The 18,048-nt window shown below is 45.1% G+C and overlaps 1 protein-coding gene across 1 annotated transcript in view; it reads right to left on the reverse strand.

Moving 5' to 3' along the window:
- Positions 1–18,048, reverse strand: part of AAGAB (alpha and gamma adaptin binding protein) — a 152,095-nt gene that overhangs the window by 123,112 nt on the left and 10,935 nt on the right. The window contains exon 2 of the mRNA XM_078683050.1: positions 4,869–5,059. Coding sequence (XP_078539176.1) covers positions 4,869–5,059 — 191 coding nt within the window. The remainder of the gene's footprint in view (positions 1–4,868; positions 5,060–18,048) is intronic.

Raw genomic sequence — 18,048 nt, forward strand, 5'->3', positions numbered from 1 at the left:
TGTGGTTAGTAGTGGCCCGTGCTCTTAAGGGGATCGAGTTCCAGTTTTTCCGGCCAGATACATAAATGAACGTCCTCTGACTCTGCACCTCCGAATCTTGATGGTACGGGCAAGGAAAAGGTCCGCCGAGCAGAGGGCGCGCGTAGGAACATAAAAGGTGCAGAGTCCTTGCAGGGTTTGGGGGCCAACGCGATGCAGAATTTTGTGGGTTAGGCAGAGAATTTTGAATTGAATGCGCTGCTTCACAGGTAGCCAGTGTAAACGACGGAGAAGCGGGGATGTGTGACAGTGTTTAGGGAGTGCGAACAGGATGCGGGCAGCGGCGTTCTGGGCTCTTTGTAGCCTATTTATCACTGTCAAGTTAGAGCCAAGCATAAGAGCGTTGCAGTAGTCTAGATGGGTTAAGACCAGGGCCTGGACTACAATCTGACGGGTGATAGGCTCAAAGAAGCCAAGGATGGGCTTAAGAGTACGTAGGCGGCCATAGCAAGTGCCTGCCACTCTTTTTGCATGGGACTCTAGGGCAAGTGAGTTGTCTAAAATCACACCCAAGTTTTTAACATCCTTCTTAGGAATAGGAGATGGTCCCAGTGTGGGAGGCCACCAATGCCCGTCCCATTTCTGTGTGTCGCCGATTAAAAGAATCTCGGTTTTAGATGAATTCAATTGGAGACAGTTCTTAGACAGCCAGCTTGAGATGGCCAGGATGTCTGCTTGGAATTTGGCTCGGTCCACCACAGTGTCATTAGAAAAGGTGAAAATTAATTGCGTGTCATCCGCGTACGATATTAATTTGATCTTACGTTCTCGAGCTAGCGTAGCCAGGGGGCGGACATACACGTTAAACAGTGTGGGGCTGAGAGCAGACCCCTGCGGGACCCCGCATCCAAGAGGGAACCTGCTGGATGAGAACGGCGGAGCGTGTATCTGGAAGGAGCGGTCAGATAGAAATGACGCGAACCAATCCAGGGTTCTATCTCGGACTCCGATCTCCCAAGTAAGATCTCGTGGGAGACCGTGTCGAACGCCGCACTCAAATCCAGCAGGACCATATATTAATTCCGGATTAGGTTATACTCTGTGTGGAGCTGAAGAAGGGAAATTTATAGATGGTGTCATATAAATGTAAGATGTTCTCTCAAGTGAAGTAACCCCTACCAGCCTAGGTTAGGACCAAGTGTGTGTTCTACCTGAAGCCTTATAAGAAAATAGTGCGTTGAGGCTGTAAATAAGACCTAGGGAGTAATAACACATGTAACAGGGAGTGGCCTCATGGGAGGTTACAAGAAGAGACAGGGTGGTACTAAGGAGGGACTACTAAGCCTATTGACTAATGAAAAGCACGATTTACAAAGGACAGGGTCAGGAGCCAATTAAAAAGATGGGCGTAAATGTAAATGTAAATGTAGTTGAGCTTATATAGCGCACAGCTACCCGCAGTGGGTTTCCCGGCGCTTGCTTAGGGAACCCTTCCTGGTATTCCCCTGTGAGATAGCAGGGTATCCACAAGCTGAAAGTCAGGCATCCCGCCGCGAGGGGCCGTTGTGGAGATTAAGCAAGCTATTGCCCAGAGTCGCAGAGTGTGAACCCGTGAGTCGAGGAGGCACCGGGGCGAGAATTATCGAGTCCATGGAATTTTTAGCCCAAGACCCGCCGAGGCGGGGAATTGAACCCTGGTCCAGGACCGATCTCAGCTTCCGGGTCTGCTGCCTCTAACCCCTGAGCCACACTTCTCTCGCGTACAGTGGGCAGACCTTTATGAACATATCCTGAATACAGCATTTTTCGAAGAGACAGCGCAAGCGCTGCCTAGGTGAGACCTAAAAACTGTTCAGATGCTACTGTACCGCCAAACACCTGCATTCTGCTTTGGCTAATATTTGTCACATCCTTCATATAGCGAAGAACGACTGTCTCTCATTCTATTGTATAATGACAAAACCTGGAGCAATTTGCTGCCACCTTTGTATTTCACCTCTTCTTTGACTGTTTATGGGGGGGGGGGGGAGCGGAGACAGCCTGATGACTTGGTATGCCACCCTCTTCTTTTTATATTGTCATTGGTGTTGCAGGGACTTTCTGTCCCCTTCCCGCCTCCGCAGCCTACACCTCCCCCAGTGGAGGTGGTGGAACTGGGGTACACACCCATAATATGCCCCCCAATGGGGCAGAAAGATCATCACATTATTTTCAATTAGTCGGAGCATTACGCTGAGAAGAATCAGAATTTCCTCTCTTGCCAGGGGGGTAGGTCTGCTCTAGGCCCCGGGTGTTAGTAATATTGTTGATGGTTGTTTTTTGAATAATCCTTGTATCCAGTGGGCTTTCTGCCCCACCAGGGGTAGACTTGGAGTAAATCCTCCAATCTTTCTCCCAGAGTGGGATAAAAAAGCTATTTGAACTTTAGGAGAGGGTAGGGGTATGGCCTGATGTGTACAGACACTAACCCCATTTTTAGGTCGAACCTAGAGGCAGCGCACATGCGCTGCTCTGCGAGGCATGCTGTAATATCTCTGGGAAGTTAGAAGATATCCACCACACGTGCACCGCTTTTGATTCATTACTTGGTCTGCCTTTGTAAATGCCATAGTTTTGGTTTGTGGATAGAGTACACTTGTCCCGCCTTGAGGCTGTTTTGTTTCCGCCCTGGCGTGTGCCCCTGCTGCATAGATCCTTTCTAAACGGGTCATATGCTTTGGTACCCGCACTACTTTTTCTTTTGCCTCTGATTCTTTAGTACTGTGATCTTTTTACTTTCCTCCCACCTTCCCGTTGTCCTTGTTCCCTTTGCTCCTGCCCTGTCCCCTCCCCATTGTCCGTGTTGTCTGCTTTCCTGACCCCCTCCCGTTGTCCCTATTCCCTTTGTTCCCTCTCCTCCCCCGTTATCTGTGTTGTCTTTCTTCCGACCCCCTCCCATTGTCAGCATGCTTTGCTCCCGCCCCCTCTCCCGTTGTCCCTATTCCCTTTGTTCCCACCAACTCCCCATTTGTTTGTGTGCTGTCTTTTTTTCCAGCACCATTCCTTTTGCTCCCGCCTCCTTCCCCGTTGTCAGTGTAGTCTTTCTTCCCGGCCCCTTCCCATGCTCACCCATGACCCACACAGCCGTAACTGGCTGGGGAAGAGGTGCGGACCGGTAAGGGAGGTTTGTTTCTATTCGCCCCCATAGCCAGAGGGGGTGGGGGTGAGGAGGGAGGGGGCGATTCCTACAGTACTTCCGAAAGCAAAGCCATTGCGAGAATGCTTTTTTTTTTTTTAAACATGCCTGGATGTAGTGGGCTTTCTCTGCCACAGGAGGCAGAAATACTGTGGGGCCAAATTGAACTGGATGTCATGCCGGTTACTTGGGCGTGCTGCCTCCCCCCCATATCCCTGGTGTTAGCAGGCATTCAAGTAAAGCTGATAGACTACCATTTTTTTTTTATTGGAGAGAACACTTATGCCTGTTTGCCCACTCCACCATTACCTGGTGTCTAGTTGGTTTTCTACCTCCTCCCCGGGGATACACACCAATAACTCCCCCCTGGGTGGCTGTAGGCGGAAAGATTATTCTATTTTATAAAATATGGGATGGGTAGAACTTATTTTTGCCTGGACAGCCTATTTCTCACTCCCACTCTAGGGGTGTAATCCCTACTTAGGGTTCGTAGTCCTAAAATGATCCCAAAGCAAGGATGCTATATTGCGAGGTACCTCTTATAGAAGCAGACTGGTTTCACTTTCTATCGCCATGACATCAGCACACTGCTTATACTGTACATCTCAGTGATTGAGGAAATGAAATAATGTTGGGATGTGGGGAGAAGCTTTGCTCTTACATTCAGTCATTCTTTTTAAAAAAGAAAATCCATCTAGTGCGAACAAACGCCAGAAGGATTTTCTTCTTAAGTGCACTTGACAAACTTTTCAAGTCAAGTGCATGTAGTGCGCTTGACTTGAACGGTTCGTCAAGTGCACTCAATTGGTTAAGAAATAAAGGCATGTTGCTTCGAAAGCCACACATCCCAAGACTGCAGTTCATAGATTTATTGCAAAATATGGGTACATTGAATATGGGTTAATAGCACATTTATTCTGGCCCCACACTTATTTCAAGAGGAGCAACATTTAATAGCTCCCAGATTTGGTGCTACTGTATGAAACTTCTCAATCAAATTCAATAAGAGCTACTGATTCCTCCAATAGCTCTGCTATATCGGCACCCGTTTCAATTTCATATTTACCCGAAGTTTCTAATATCTGCTTCTAGATAAAGAAAAATACAAGGCTTCCTAAAACAGGACCATCTCAAACTGGCAGTACGCCAAGTACGGCCATCTTGGACAATTGCAACTCCCTATATGGACCCCTTCCTAACAATTACGGGTTTGACAGAATGTCACTTTAAGAAAAGATTGCCAGCATTTTTGCTGCCATTAATAAAAAAAAAAAGAAACGACTCCACTGTTGTTTAGCCAAATGTAGTATGATAGGCTAGCAGAATACAGACTAACTTGGTATGCAAACGTCTAAAAATCTAGCACATCTGTCTTCAGGACACCAAAAATAACCGCCTAACATCTAGGAATCTGTATACTTTAAATAAAAATACTACTTCTCCCAGTGAATACCCTAGTTACAGCTCATTCTTGGTAGATAGAGTTCTCATTCTAACGTGCTTCCTTAGCTATGAAAACTCACTCCCTTCCTATATATATCAACAATAGAGGGAAACATGGTTTTAGAAAAAAACAGCAAGTAAGGGGTGAATGTTCTAGGATTCCGCTCTTGCTGCATGGATGATATCTGTAAGACCTGCTGCTGTTAATAAAGGCACCGCAATTCTCTTTTCATGAACATATACCACCATGGCTTACACGTTTCTTACTTACTATTGTGCTGTCGAAGTAAACAACAAAAGCTTGGACAGATTCAGCAATCTTGGAGGTTACTGCAAATCGATCGGCTACAACACACAGGTTTATGTCAGCAGAGTAGTATTTGTTGTCTATCGTCCAGGGATACAATCTCACTTTCTCAGTTTCAGGCTCTGCCGCAAGCAAATCTTTAGTTCCAGTGATTTCTATAGAAAACAAAAACCAACAGTGCATGCTTAGTGAGCATAAATATGGAATTTCGGTGTCCTTGAGTACATCATTTTAAAGCAGATTTCAAAGTGTGAGCCATACAACGCCGAGAGATAAAGCGAGACCTCTAAGAACTAACACTTCAGATTGGATTTCAGCTTCACCAAAAGCATTTAAGGCTTCTTTCCTCCCTCACTTTAATCTGCCACCAAAGGTTTTCAATGTTGGCTCCCCAATTCTGTTGTTGAGGTTGCATATCAGCTGAAGGATTCTAGTGACCTGGCCAGGATTTGATGAGGGGAAACGTGTTTGGCAGTTTAAGTGTGTGACACTTATTTTCATTTGCTAATAGCAATTTTAAAATCGGCATCCCTGTCTCCGGTATTAATTCTTTTTTTTTTTAAGTTTTATTCTGCAAATGCATAGAATGTAAAGAAGGAAAACACTTCACAAAGAAAAGTTATATAATGCAAATGTCATGTGTTTCCATAAAGTACGCTATAGCATTCATCCCCGAGAACCGTCACTTAAGCAGGAAAAAGTGAGGGAATTGGAGGAGGGGAGCAAATAAGAAGAGAACCAGGATACAATGGGGGTATGATGGAAGAAAATAGAAAACACTTCAATAATAAATAACAAAACCAAATCCTTCAGAGCGATAAGTCCCCCCCCAACCCCCAAAAGACCTATTGTCAAAATCGGAGATAGGGAGGGGAAAATGTCATTACAAGATGTAGATTCACAATAATAAGAACCTCCACTTACAAGGGTAGAGAATTCCTATCGCACCATGCCCAGGACATTTTGTTTGGTGACAAGTTTTCATTTTCATTTTGTCCCATGAACAAGTACACTCAATCGTCTGCAGCACAAGCCATTTGTCTGCCAGCTTACAGTTCTACAATATAAATGTGGGTAAGAGTACTGTTTGATGCCAAGACGGATGTATGACATTACAACACATGCTTTTACATCGCATGCCTTTACAACGCAAGTATTACAACGCAGTCCATTACAACGCATAGTGCTTTGGGGTGCTGGACAGTGAATAGTTTAATTTACTATTCCAACTCCAGTCCCCGTGGACACTAGGGAAGGTTATTGGATAGTAAATTAACCTATTCCCTATCCTAGAGCGCCCCCCAGAGCAATGCGTTGTAATAGTTTGCGTTGTAATGGTTGCGTTGTAAAGGCTCTGCGATGTAAAAGTTGCGTTGTAAAGGTTGTTTACCGCCAAGACAAGTAGATTTAGGTGTACGATGTTCAAACTTGAATATATGGTTCGTTAATGTAAATTCCATACTGTTAGGGAAGGCTCCCTAAAGAAACGCAGTGAGCTGTAAACTTAGCTTGCATGACTGACAATGGTTTGTGTACATAAGTTTGTAACATGTAACAATATGTGGCTGTTTATAATGCTCACAGTATGCATTTTTATTTCATGCGTATCACCAGAGATTTTATCATTAGCTCCACCATCACTAGCTGCGTATCATTACCTCCAGTCCCTGATACGCAACCTGCACCAGCTTCTTGTCAAGTGGTGAGAGAGGACACTGAAGCAGAAGGTCCTATATACAATTAACTAAACATCTCTTCCTGTGCCAAGGGATGTACCGGAAGTTGGACACAAGTCAGGACAATATAGGTATTAAACGGTGGCAAACATGCTCCCTGAGAAGGAGAGCAGAGGTAATAGTGATGACCTAATTGAATAAAGAATAGTTTAAATATAGTACTTGCTCCTCATGCCTGGAAAGGCCATAAAATATCATATTTACCCTCTGGGCAGTCAACAAGCACTTGATCCTTCCCTAGGACTAATCTCTTTAAAGTAGCTCTTACGTACTTATTTAGCACCTTTCTCGACTCTCTCCCGCCCTTGGAACTCATCTCTCCAGCTCCTACATAGTTCATATCTCCAGTGGGTCTTCTCTTGGTATTCACTGCTCATGAGCACCTTTACTAGGTACACATCTCACTTTCTCCAATACTGAACCCCCTGGTCTTTTCCAGTACATACCAGTCATTAAACCTACGCTGGTGTTCATGCCACTACCTTCTTCATCAGGTAACTGCATCACTGGCACCTCTCAAGACCCACCTTAAAAGCTCTTCTCCGGTATTCTGCTTTTACATACTCCTACCCAGATACGTGTCTCACAAGCACGCACAGGCCTAAAAAAATCATACATTTTATTACTAGACCTGCAGGTTTAGTGACTTAAATAATCAACTCCAACTAATTATAATGCTCTTGACCCATAAACTGGTTTCAAATTAAATGATCCTGGGCATGTATTTTAATTCACTGGGCCGCTTTTATCACATATGAGAGCACCTTCAAATGCGCAAGTTCAGCATGTTTGCTGTACAAAAAAACACTTTTGTTTGATTTAATAGACTAAACTTAAGTGCCATATATAATTAGGGCTCCCAGTTCTATGGTATTTTTTTTAACATTTCCGTCTGTATTTATCCAGATTTATTTTTTGGCCATTGTATTGATAGTTATCCATATTTATTTTATGTTCTGAGAATAAATGGCGTTGTTAGATGGTATATTCCCACATTTAATTAACTTTTAAACATGCTCTCATCTTTTGATGCATATCACGTTTTAGCATATTAAGGAGACAAATATAACAAAATACAAAAGCGACAGGTAAATATTAGAATTATATACAAATATATTTTAACATATGCCTGTATTTAAGGGACTCTCATCTTGTTTTTAAATTTTATTAAATCACCATGGTGTCTATCAGCTTAGCAGTTGGTCTGTATTTCATGAAGGACAAGTAGGAAAGTCACTCACAAGTAGCACACTTTTCTCTATTTTTCCGCTTTTGAAAATAAAGACAGCATGTATGTATTTATCTGTAAAAATCTGTGAAAAATTAAAACTGGAAGCTATATTATATAATAAAAATCTAGCCACATATAGGATATGCATGCCAGATGACTGGTCTCTTAGTTCATTAATCGCATTGTCATCAAGTGTGGGCCAGGAATGTTTCTCAAATCATGTTTAAAAACTATCACTTTCAATAAATACATACCAGAAGCATGAAGTGGTAGCACACTTGTTTGCCATCAGCAGATAATCCATTGAAATGGCCACAATATTTCCCACGGACATATGGTTTTACTGATAAACTATATAGTGTACACTCTTGGGAAATCAAGTCTCTGCAAATATTCGTCATTTGCACATCACCAAGTAAAGTGTTCTTATTTGTTTTGAACCTATTTAAATCTTTATTTACATCACACTTCTGAATAACAAAAAAAAGGTTTTTAACGCCTGATAAATTTTGAAATGCTTCTTGTATTCATTTATAAGCTGTTCAAATGTGCGTTAGAAAAAAACTGACATCTTACAGCCTTTTATTTCACAATGACTGTCAGACAGATCACTTGACTAAAACCTCTAACTGTAATTAGAGAAAGAAAAGTAAACACCATTTTCCAAGATAGAGCAACAATTTGAAAAAACATACAAATGGACATTTGACCTCTGTCCTTGAACAGACAGCAAATTTGTCAAAATAAAAACTAGATTTAAAGGTGTTTTAATTGCACATTCACTTTCTGAATGAACAGAAAATCTGTTCCTTCTAGCTTAAGTTCACTCACCAGAACGGGAGGAGTAGGTGCTAAAAATTGCTCGACTTGATAAAATCTGACTCGACATAGTGAGTGGGCAAGTAGATTTTTCGAGGTCTGACTCACCTCTCAATGACTACTTACCGGGTCATCAACTCTCAGTAGTTCTTCCTATAGTGCTTACCTATCACTACAGTTATCAGATGATTCCATGTCATCAATGACACTATTTTCCAGCTCCGAGATTTCATATAACAATCCAGTGTATTCTGGAAGCAGCAATCCTAGTTCAAAAATAAGGGGACCCTTAAAACAACAAGCCATCGGGCACCTTTCTTTTTTATCTGTTTTATTGGTTGTAAAGACACACAGTAAAAAAAAGATACAGTCGGCAGTAAGATAGGACAATTAGGAACTTTTCCATTCAGAGTCGATGAGACATGTCAAGAAGTACATAATATGGAAGTCTGGCATGGAAATAAAATGTGAAAAATCATTCTTAAGTTAAGTACTCTCATTGTTATGTATGCTATTGCTAGCCTGTCAATACTATGGGTTGAACTTAGTAACTGGGGAAAGAGGGGGGACGCGTGGGATAGAGCTTTTTCAGGGAGGGGGGGGGGGCACAGCAGGATTCAATCTATCCACAATATCCATGGTAGGAGAAAGATGAGAGCGAGACAGGGTAAAATGTGTTAAGAGGAAGCTGTGCAGTGAATTTTATCTGTATGTAGGGTGGAGGGGAGGTGAGGATAGAACTGTGTGTAGCTGATGACGTTGAGTCCATATGTTGTAAGAACTCTGAGAAAAGAGTGTCTGGGGGCGGGGTCGGAGACAAAAGAAATGAACTTACTGCTGTCCACCAGGATTGCGCTCTTCTGTTTCTCTCCTCTCCACTGCAGTCAGGCACCGGCTACCATACTGCCCTGGGTCCAATCCTGAAGTTGAATCCGCCGCTGAGCTCATGCCGCCGCTGAGCTCATGTGTGGGTTTATAGAGCCAAGTAATTATATGACAACCAGACTCCATTGTTAAAATCGTCTGTAGGACAGGGCGCGTCACGGATACGGTCATCGTCTCATTCCATACGGTATTGTAAGTGTGAGTCGGTGGTGTAACAGAAACTGTCCCAGGGGTAAACCATACTCTGTCACTAATTGTTCAAATTAGAGACATTGACCACCATGATAAATGGATCCTGCTGTGTGGAGCGAGCATTCTGTCCAAGGGGCCAGGTCAAGCCTTGAATAGAACCTGGTAAATTTGGGGAGGTTAATCAGGAGTAGGGCTGGGGCATAAGCCAGAGATATGGAGGACATTTATTTATTTATTAAGCTTGTAGAGCGCGACAGCTACCCAAAAAGGGTTTCCCGGCGCTATTAGAAATATAAGCAGTATGACGCAGAAAGCCAGAAGGTTACTGATTGAAAAGCCAGGTTTTAATGGATTTTCGGAAACGACCGTAACAGTTTTCTGAATGGATGTCAAGGGGAAGAGAATTCCAGAGTCTGGGACCTAGGAAAGAGAAGGACCTGCCGCCCATTCTTGAGTATTTATATTTAGGCAGGCAGAAGAGAACTTGAGAGGAAGAACGAAGCGTGCGTGCAGGAGAATAAGTTTTAACAAGAGTTTGTAGATATCTCAGAGCATTCCCAGTCTTGATTTTGTGCATATAACTCAAGGCTTTGAATTTTACTCGACTCTCCATTCTAAGCCAGTGGAGGTCCCGGAGGCGCCCAGAGATGTGCTGATTTTTCTTACAGCCGCAGAGTAGACGTGCAGTAGCATTTTGGACCAGTTGGAGGCTCCTTGTAACTGCCTTGGTAGCCCCCAGGTAGCGTATGTTTCCATAATCCAACCGAGAGGTCACCAAGGCATTAATTACAGACATCTGGGTGTCCTTAGGCAACATCCAGAAGATTTTCTTTAACCAGCGCAGAATAGTGAAGCAGGTAGCGGCTACTTTATTTACCTGTACTTGCATAGTCAGCCTATTATCAATAGTCACTCCCAGGTTACCTACATGTGGTGTATACGCACCAAGCAGGGGCGGGTCACAGTCACCTGTATGAGTGGTGAGGCAGTAGGTGGTGTTATAGTAAGTAGGAGGTGATGGCTAGCGGGGGAGGTCATCACTTTGTCCATGCTGCAGGTCTCTTCAACGTTATCTACTATCTGTCTAATGTGATACCCACTGTAATTGTGCTCCGAGATAGTACGCATCAAAAGATGGGACCACAACCCTCCCCAGTCCAGCGGAAGTTGTAATTTGCTAATCGCTACACAATACCTTCCGTTGCCCCACATAAGATCGCCCAGTAGGGAACCGAGCTCTTGAAGGAATGAGTAAGGCGGAATCATGGGGTGGGGGGTGAAGTGGTAAAGTAAGCTAGGTAAGATATTTTTACCAGGTCACTTTTCCCTATCGAGGCAAGAGGTAATGAATGCCAGAATTGCACTTGTGCTTTAATACCTTGTAATGTCGCCCGGAAATTTCAGTCAATCACATCCGAGGAGGTGTGTTAGAGACAGATCCCCAAGTAGCGCCTGGCTGTGCTCTGCTTACGTGAAGCCCGGTGTGATGGACCGAGATGGCTGATCAAGATGGAGAGGATGTATTACTGATTTGTCCCAAATTACATTGAGTGCTGCAGCAAGTGTGAATTCATCAAGCGTTGCATGTATAGAGGTGAGATCTGATGTGATGTCCTTCACATATAGGAGGAAGTCATCGGCATACAAGGACACCATATGCGCCCTGTCTTACAGGGGTATGCCCCAGTCAGTGCCCTTGCGTCGGTAATGGATAGCCAATGGCTCCACTGCAAGGGCAAAGAACAGTGGGGCAAGGGGACAGTCCTGTCTGGTCCCTCTACCCACAGGGAATGGGTCAGAGATGACACAGTCTATGCATCTGTAGCCTTATACTGTTTGCTGATCTCTCCTATCAACCACCTATAACCCACCTATTACTATCTTTTAGGTTGCTTACTGGGCAGCGAGGGAGGATACCCCCAATACCACGCATAGGCTCATGAGGTTATCTGACTTTTGAAAAATAAGTAAGCCTTCATTTTACCACTCTCTCTCTCCCTTTATCCACTCTAGGGAGACTACATTTAAGATGTATGTCTGTGTGTATATGTCTTGTATGTCCTTCTCAAATGTCTTTTTTCACAGGGTCCCAGAACCCCATTTGTGTTCTGTTACTTACCCTCATTTGATTAGGAAAGGAATTTCTTCCTCAGTTCCTGGACATCCGACTAGTATGTTTATTATGTTCCTGGACATCCGACTAGTATATTTATTATGTCTTTTTTCCACAGGTTTTATCAACGCCAATTGGGCGCAACGAACATACCTATTCATAAACATTGTTAGGTACATTACACATTTATTTTTGTTTTAAACACTTTCACATTTCATGTGAGTAAGGTGAGGATAAAGTGCATATCCTCGTCCTGAAGAAGGAGTCTTTGCGCTCCGAAACATGTTGACACTTTGAAATGGTTGATATACCCTAGTACGTATATCAACCTGACTCTGCACCTTTTAATAATACCAGCCGAGGACATAATAAATAATTGTTTTCCTACGTGCCAGGTATTTTTTACTCACTTTTTTCACCTCACCTCACTCACATTCTTTCCCTTAAATACACACACACCCTCACATAGTTCACTACTTAGTGCTCCTGCGTAGCCGTAAGTCGTAGCACGCCGCATCCCGTAGAGGGATGCGAAGGCCCCGATGATGAAGCATGACACCAAGGGGCCTGTTGGTGTGTGAGGGGCATTTAAACAACACTGTGTGTTCCCCATCACTTTAGGGACCAATGCCACCCTTTGAGTGGATTCTACTTTGTTTATTCATAATGCCAAGGGAGACTGAATCCACTTCTCTCTCTCTCCCCCCTTTTGTTATATTTACAGTCCAGACAGACCCAGGAGGTCAGATTGGCATAAAGGAGGCACGTGTATTCGAGGATACAGGGACCAAAGCCAAATTTGGGTCAAGTCTGGAAAAGGAAGTGCCATGTTAGCGAATCAAACGCCTTCTCCGGGGTCTAAAATTTGACAAGCCGCCCTCGGGTAAGGCCCTCCAACTCGGTCCTGTATGTGGAATAACTGGCATATGTTTTGCAAAGAATTGAGCCCTAGGACAAATTCGTTTTAATTTTTACCATTCGCAGCAAAAATGTAGCGGAAGAGCAGAGGAACAATGCAAAAAACACAGCAAGTGGCTGCGGTTTGCAGCGCTTGTGTTTTTATGCTATATTTTTGGGCGCAAAATGCATCCTTAGGTGCAAACTGGACACCAGGACGCATTTTACGCTAAAATGTAGCAAAAGATGCTGGTTTTGTATTTTGTGTAAATTAAGTGTCATTTTCACAAATTTTGAGTAAATATTAAAAATCCAATTACGCAAATATGGTGCATCCTTATGTACAACAAAATGCAGAACAGGTAATCTACTGTGATTATGAAGTTATGGTAAAGCGAGCAAGGGTGATATCAAATAAATAGTCTGAGAAGAGACATGCTTTCCAAAGACAAATAAAAGTGCAAGTGACATTAGAAAAAAAGGCTGACAGCAAAACGTACTGCTCTTAAGTTCCTGAAAGCACAGAGCCCATAAACTCCAGGTCACATTTGCCGTCACAGTCTCCAAACAGTTGATGCTAAAGATCGGGGCTACGTTTCAAAAAATTAGATTTTTAAGAAAGGCATCGCAAGTTTGCCATTTTTTTGTTTACAAGGGCGAGCCGGCTGTCTTAAAAAATTAGCCGTACTGCCTCGAAAGTGGAAGCGACGCGCACTCCACGAGCATGAGTATGTACTTCGAAAAAGAGCAGAACGGCTAAAGGTCCTCCTATGGAGCGCATGCGAGACCTAAAAATCGGACCACCAATTTCAGGCCTACTGGCTTTGCCAATGCTTGTTTATTTTTGTTTCCCATAATCTTATTGAAACTGGTCACACTGATTTGCCATTATGAATATTTTTAGGACATACTAGCATGCATCAACACGTTATTAGAAATGGTACCTGAAATTCTACAGTAGTTAAGCAAAATGTTTTGTTTCGTTCTCTCTTTTTTTATGAACATTTTATTTTGAAAGCAAAGAATCATCAATCTTGCTTTCAAGCTTCTGCAAATATTTGCATTTAATCAGAGATCATTCTGGGAGCATTTCACATAGCCTCCTATTGCTAAACTTTGAAAACCTGTGTACACATTTTTATACTGGAACCACGGTCCATAGTGCAGGCAGAGCTTACAACATTTACTTTGTGTGCTCACCCTAATAATAAGGGCTTTCAATTAATGAACCATAAATACAAGTTTAAACAGCATTAAGATATGGGCAACAATATTGCCTTAACTGCAGGCAGTGCCCTTCCCTGATCCATAATGGGGTACTGTAAACTGGTAACCAAAGTGTTTGTGCTGCAGGGGGTTGGGCCTACTTGTCCCAAGGACAAAATACACATGAAAACTTGTTGCCCTTGACCCCAAACAATATGTGCTGGGCGGCTGTTGCCCCTCTCAGTGGAATTTAGCTGCATGAGCGTAGGCGGTTTTCGCTATAGCTAACAGCGAGAGCTTCTCAGTGTCCTGATCTGCCTCTTTACTCAGTTGGGCAAGGCATTTCTCAGTAGCCTGTATTTGGTTATCTAGCGTTTTGCAGACTTTCACTACCTGTTGTATGTGGTGACCCCCCGCATCACCGTTTTAAAGGCACCCCCCTCCACTGTCCTTGAGGAGACGGTGTTTTGGTTCTCCGCAAAGGAATCTCAGTTATGGTCGCCTGGATCCTTCTGGAAAACTGGGTCATCCAGGCAGTCACTTTGGAGGCGCCATGTCGGAACCGCCAGCCTGGGGGACATCCAGCAGAGGTCTATGTACTGGGTGTCTTGATCAGAGACGACACGCCCTACATAGTAAAAGCGACAGGATGGGAGTCAATGACGCCGTTCACAAGAAGCAGTCAAGCCTCACATGGAGTCCGTGTGGTATGGAGTAGAATGAATATAGTTTGTGAGTAAGGTGATGTATGTATTCACTAGGCATCTAGGAGGGACCATTGTTGTGCCCAGTTACGTAGAGGTGCTGTGTGGGTGTGAGGAAGGGAGATAGGGAGGGAGGGTAGGTAGGATCTATTGAGTTGCAGATCTAGCGCATAATTGTAATCCCCACCAAGGCCCCTGGGGAACTCGGTTTTTCAAGCAAGTGTGGAAGAGAGGGTGTCCCCCAAAAAAATCAGTTGGTCCTGTATTGGGGCAAAAATGCTGCCAATTAGTAGAGGGTGGCCGTCCAGGTGTCCTTGAATGAGTAGATAGCAGTCTTTGGGGTCGATGGTGGTATCTAGAACTTGGTATGGGACTCCGGGCCTAATCCAAATTAGGGCACTGTGTGCAAACACTGAATAAGTAGTGGCAAAAACGAATCCTCTCCAGCATTTGAGCAGGCGGCCTACTTTTGTTTGCGTTGTGTGGGTCACCTGTAGGAGTGCCACCAACGCATCCCGCCATTTGAAATAGGAGTATATCTCATACCTCTTCCTGGCAGTGTGCATGCCTCTCACGTTCAATGTGAGTAGGCGAATTGTGTCAGAAGACTGTATGGTGGACATAATATGTGGGGGTCAAAGGGCGGGGACCCTCTCTCCGATTATCCTTACTGTGCCCCGGTGTTTAAGTGTGGTAGATACTGTGAATCCGCTGTGCTAGGGTAGGGTAAGGGATGGAACCATAAGTAAATAGGTGAGTGAAACAAGGGGGGGGGGGGGAGGGGCTACTGAAACTACAGTACCCCCAAATATCATCATTTTTGTAACTTGAAGACAGTGTGGGGGGGGGGGGGGAGAGCAGCCGTGGTGGTGGGATGCCAAGCAGTATTAGCCCTATTGAACAAAGTGAGAGGGCCTGTGGAAATCATTGCGACCCTCTTGGGCTGAAAGCATGTATATGGAGGTTGAAAGGCAAAAGTGTAAGGAGTCTAGGTGGGATTCGCATGGCAGAGTCCCACTGGCCCTACCCGAGAGGACCAGAACAGGTAATTGCACCAAGAGCAAAGGAAGAGGGATAGAGATGTGGTGTAGTGGGTCTAGCCCCTGGCCGCGAAGTGCGCGGGAGACCACGAGTAAGGCGAAAAATGCAGGTACAGGAGTACAAAATAACATGGTCATGAATGGAAGACTGTAATAGCCATTATCAACAACATAGCAGGAAGCAACTGTTCATCTCAATCATCTATGAGCATCTGCCAGCACTATCACCAAACGGCTCAGAGAGCCCCGTTGTGTGAATCATCAGAGAGAAGGTATCTTCATCAGTGGTAGAGGTGAGGGCCTTACTCGTCATTAGTGATAGCAGTGCTAGGTGCAAAGTCCACATCTGCCCTCAGGGCAGATCGCAGGTCTTTGATGATCTGCTCGAGATGTAGGGGTGTTGCTATTGAGGGACGCTGAATGCCCCATGTGCAGGATTTCTGGCCCTTCCTTCTCCTTGACTTAGGTTGGGACTGAGGTGTGCCATTGAAATCAGCTGCTGCAGGACCATATTGTTGTTCCACCCAGACCCACGCTTCCTTTGGATCAGTAACAAAATGAGTAGCGCCGATTGTGATGACCTTTAGGTGAGCCAGAAATAGGAGTGAGTACTGGATCCCATGTTGGCAAGCCAGAGAACTGCTCTGTTATAATCAGGAAAAAACCTTGAAAAGTCCTGTGCGGAGTGCCATGCTAAGGTTGATGTCTCCGTCTTTGAAGTGGAGGAGATTAGCCAGCATGGGTTGGGGGGGGGGGGGGGTTGAAAGACGGGGCTGGGGCTGCGAGTAGGCACCAGATCAACCCTCTCTAGTGTGAAAAACGTAGTGAGCTCTGAGTCTGGGGTGAAGGATCTGAACCAGGTCTCGAGGTACTGGATGCAGTCACAGCCCTCAACCTCCTTTGGGATGCCTATGAATCACATATTGCTTCTGTGGGATCTACCATCAAGGTCATCAGCTCCATTCTCCAGTTGGTAGATACAGTCCTGCAGCTCCCAGATGGTTTGTTGGGTCTCTAGAATGATCAGATGCAGGGTGCCCAGCTGCTCTCACCTTACGTTACCTTGTCGGTGAGTTTGCAGTGATAATCATGCAGGAAGATGAAGTCTGAGGCTAATGCACTGAAATATGTCTCAATTGTGACACGTGAATCTCTATGGTAGCGACCACTAAATCTATTTTATCCACCGTGGGCGCCAATTGAGAAGGACCGTAGAGAACAGTATCCGGGATGACACAATGCAGAGGTTCCGTAGTCTGGGTACAGGGCGGTGTGTCAGCCACGGCCAATTGGAGCCTGCCAATGCCTTGCGAAGTCGGTGTGTTTGCATCAGGGCCATGGGAGCTGGCAAGTATGCAGGGTAATGACTCAATGGTACAAGTTCAGTTTGTGTGTGCGGGCCTCTGAGTCCCACCCCTGTCGACTGTGAGTATGGTGCAGGTGGTAGCACAATTACGGTATTGGAAGCCCCCCCCCAGCACTCCCCTGTAATGTATGATGTATTGCATGAGATGTTGAACTCAACACTCCAAAATGGGTAGGGACAACTCAGGGTGGTGACGTCTCTTTAGAGTATTGACAGAAGGATCTGGAGCGACAGATGTAGTCCTGGGGCCAGGGTCCCAGGAAAGGACGAGGCTGGTGCCTGGCCGCCCCCGGAGGATGTCTAGGCAAGTGGGGAGTTGATGGCAATGCAACCCCCTGAAACTGTTTTGTTGCCTTGTTGCCAAGTAGAGGCCCCCAATTTGTGAGGAACCAAGGGGAGACCTCAGGTCTGCCTCTCACGGGCCCCAAGGTGCAGGTCCGCAACCAGGGATTCAGCGGAGCGTTGCCAAGGGCCCCCCTGCATTAACGACAGCACTGGAACTGATCTGTAAGTAAAAGTTGGAGCAGGTGCCCTATCACAGGGTAAATGCCCAGTCCTCACAGTGTGCGGGCAGTAGAGGTAGCTAAGTGCCACAGTTTGGTCGTGGAGACTGCCACTTTGAGGGACTGTGGAAAGGAGTACCAGACCGTAGCCAATGTCAGGGTGCAGGAGAGCCACCAAGAAGCCCCCTGAGGGCACCCACACCATGCGTCCCGAAAGGAGTGTCGAAGCGGGGTTAGCTGTGCCTGTCGGCAGTGGTGGTTGTAGTGGTTGGCCAGCGGGGTACCTGCAGACTGTGAGGGCTAAGAGTCTCGCACTGTAGGTCATAGAAGGGCCTCGCCACCCTCAGAGGCGACCATGTTGCCCCTAGGGGCCATTATGAACCAGTAGTGGGGCTGCGTTACATGGCAAAGGCCACTGGTAATCACAAGCATCCCGCGACAGCCGCCGCATG

The sequence above is a fragment of the Lissotriton helveticus genome, chromosome 3_1 (genome assembly GCF_964261635.1).
Source record: "Lissotriton helveticus chromosome 3_1, aLisHel1.1, whole genome shotgun sequence".
Classification (NCBI taxonomy): Eukaryota; Metazoa; Chordata; class Amphibia; order Caudata; family Salamandridae; genus Lissotriton; species Lissotriton helveticus.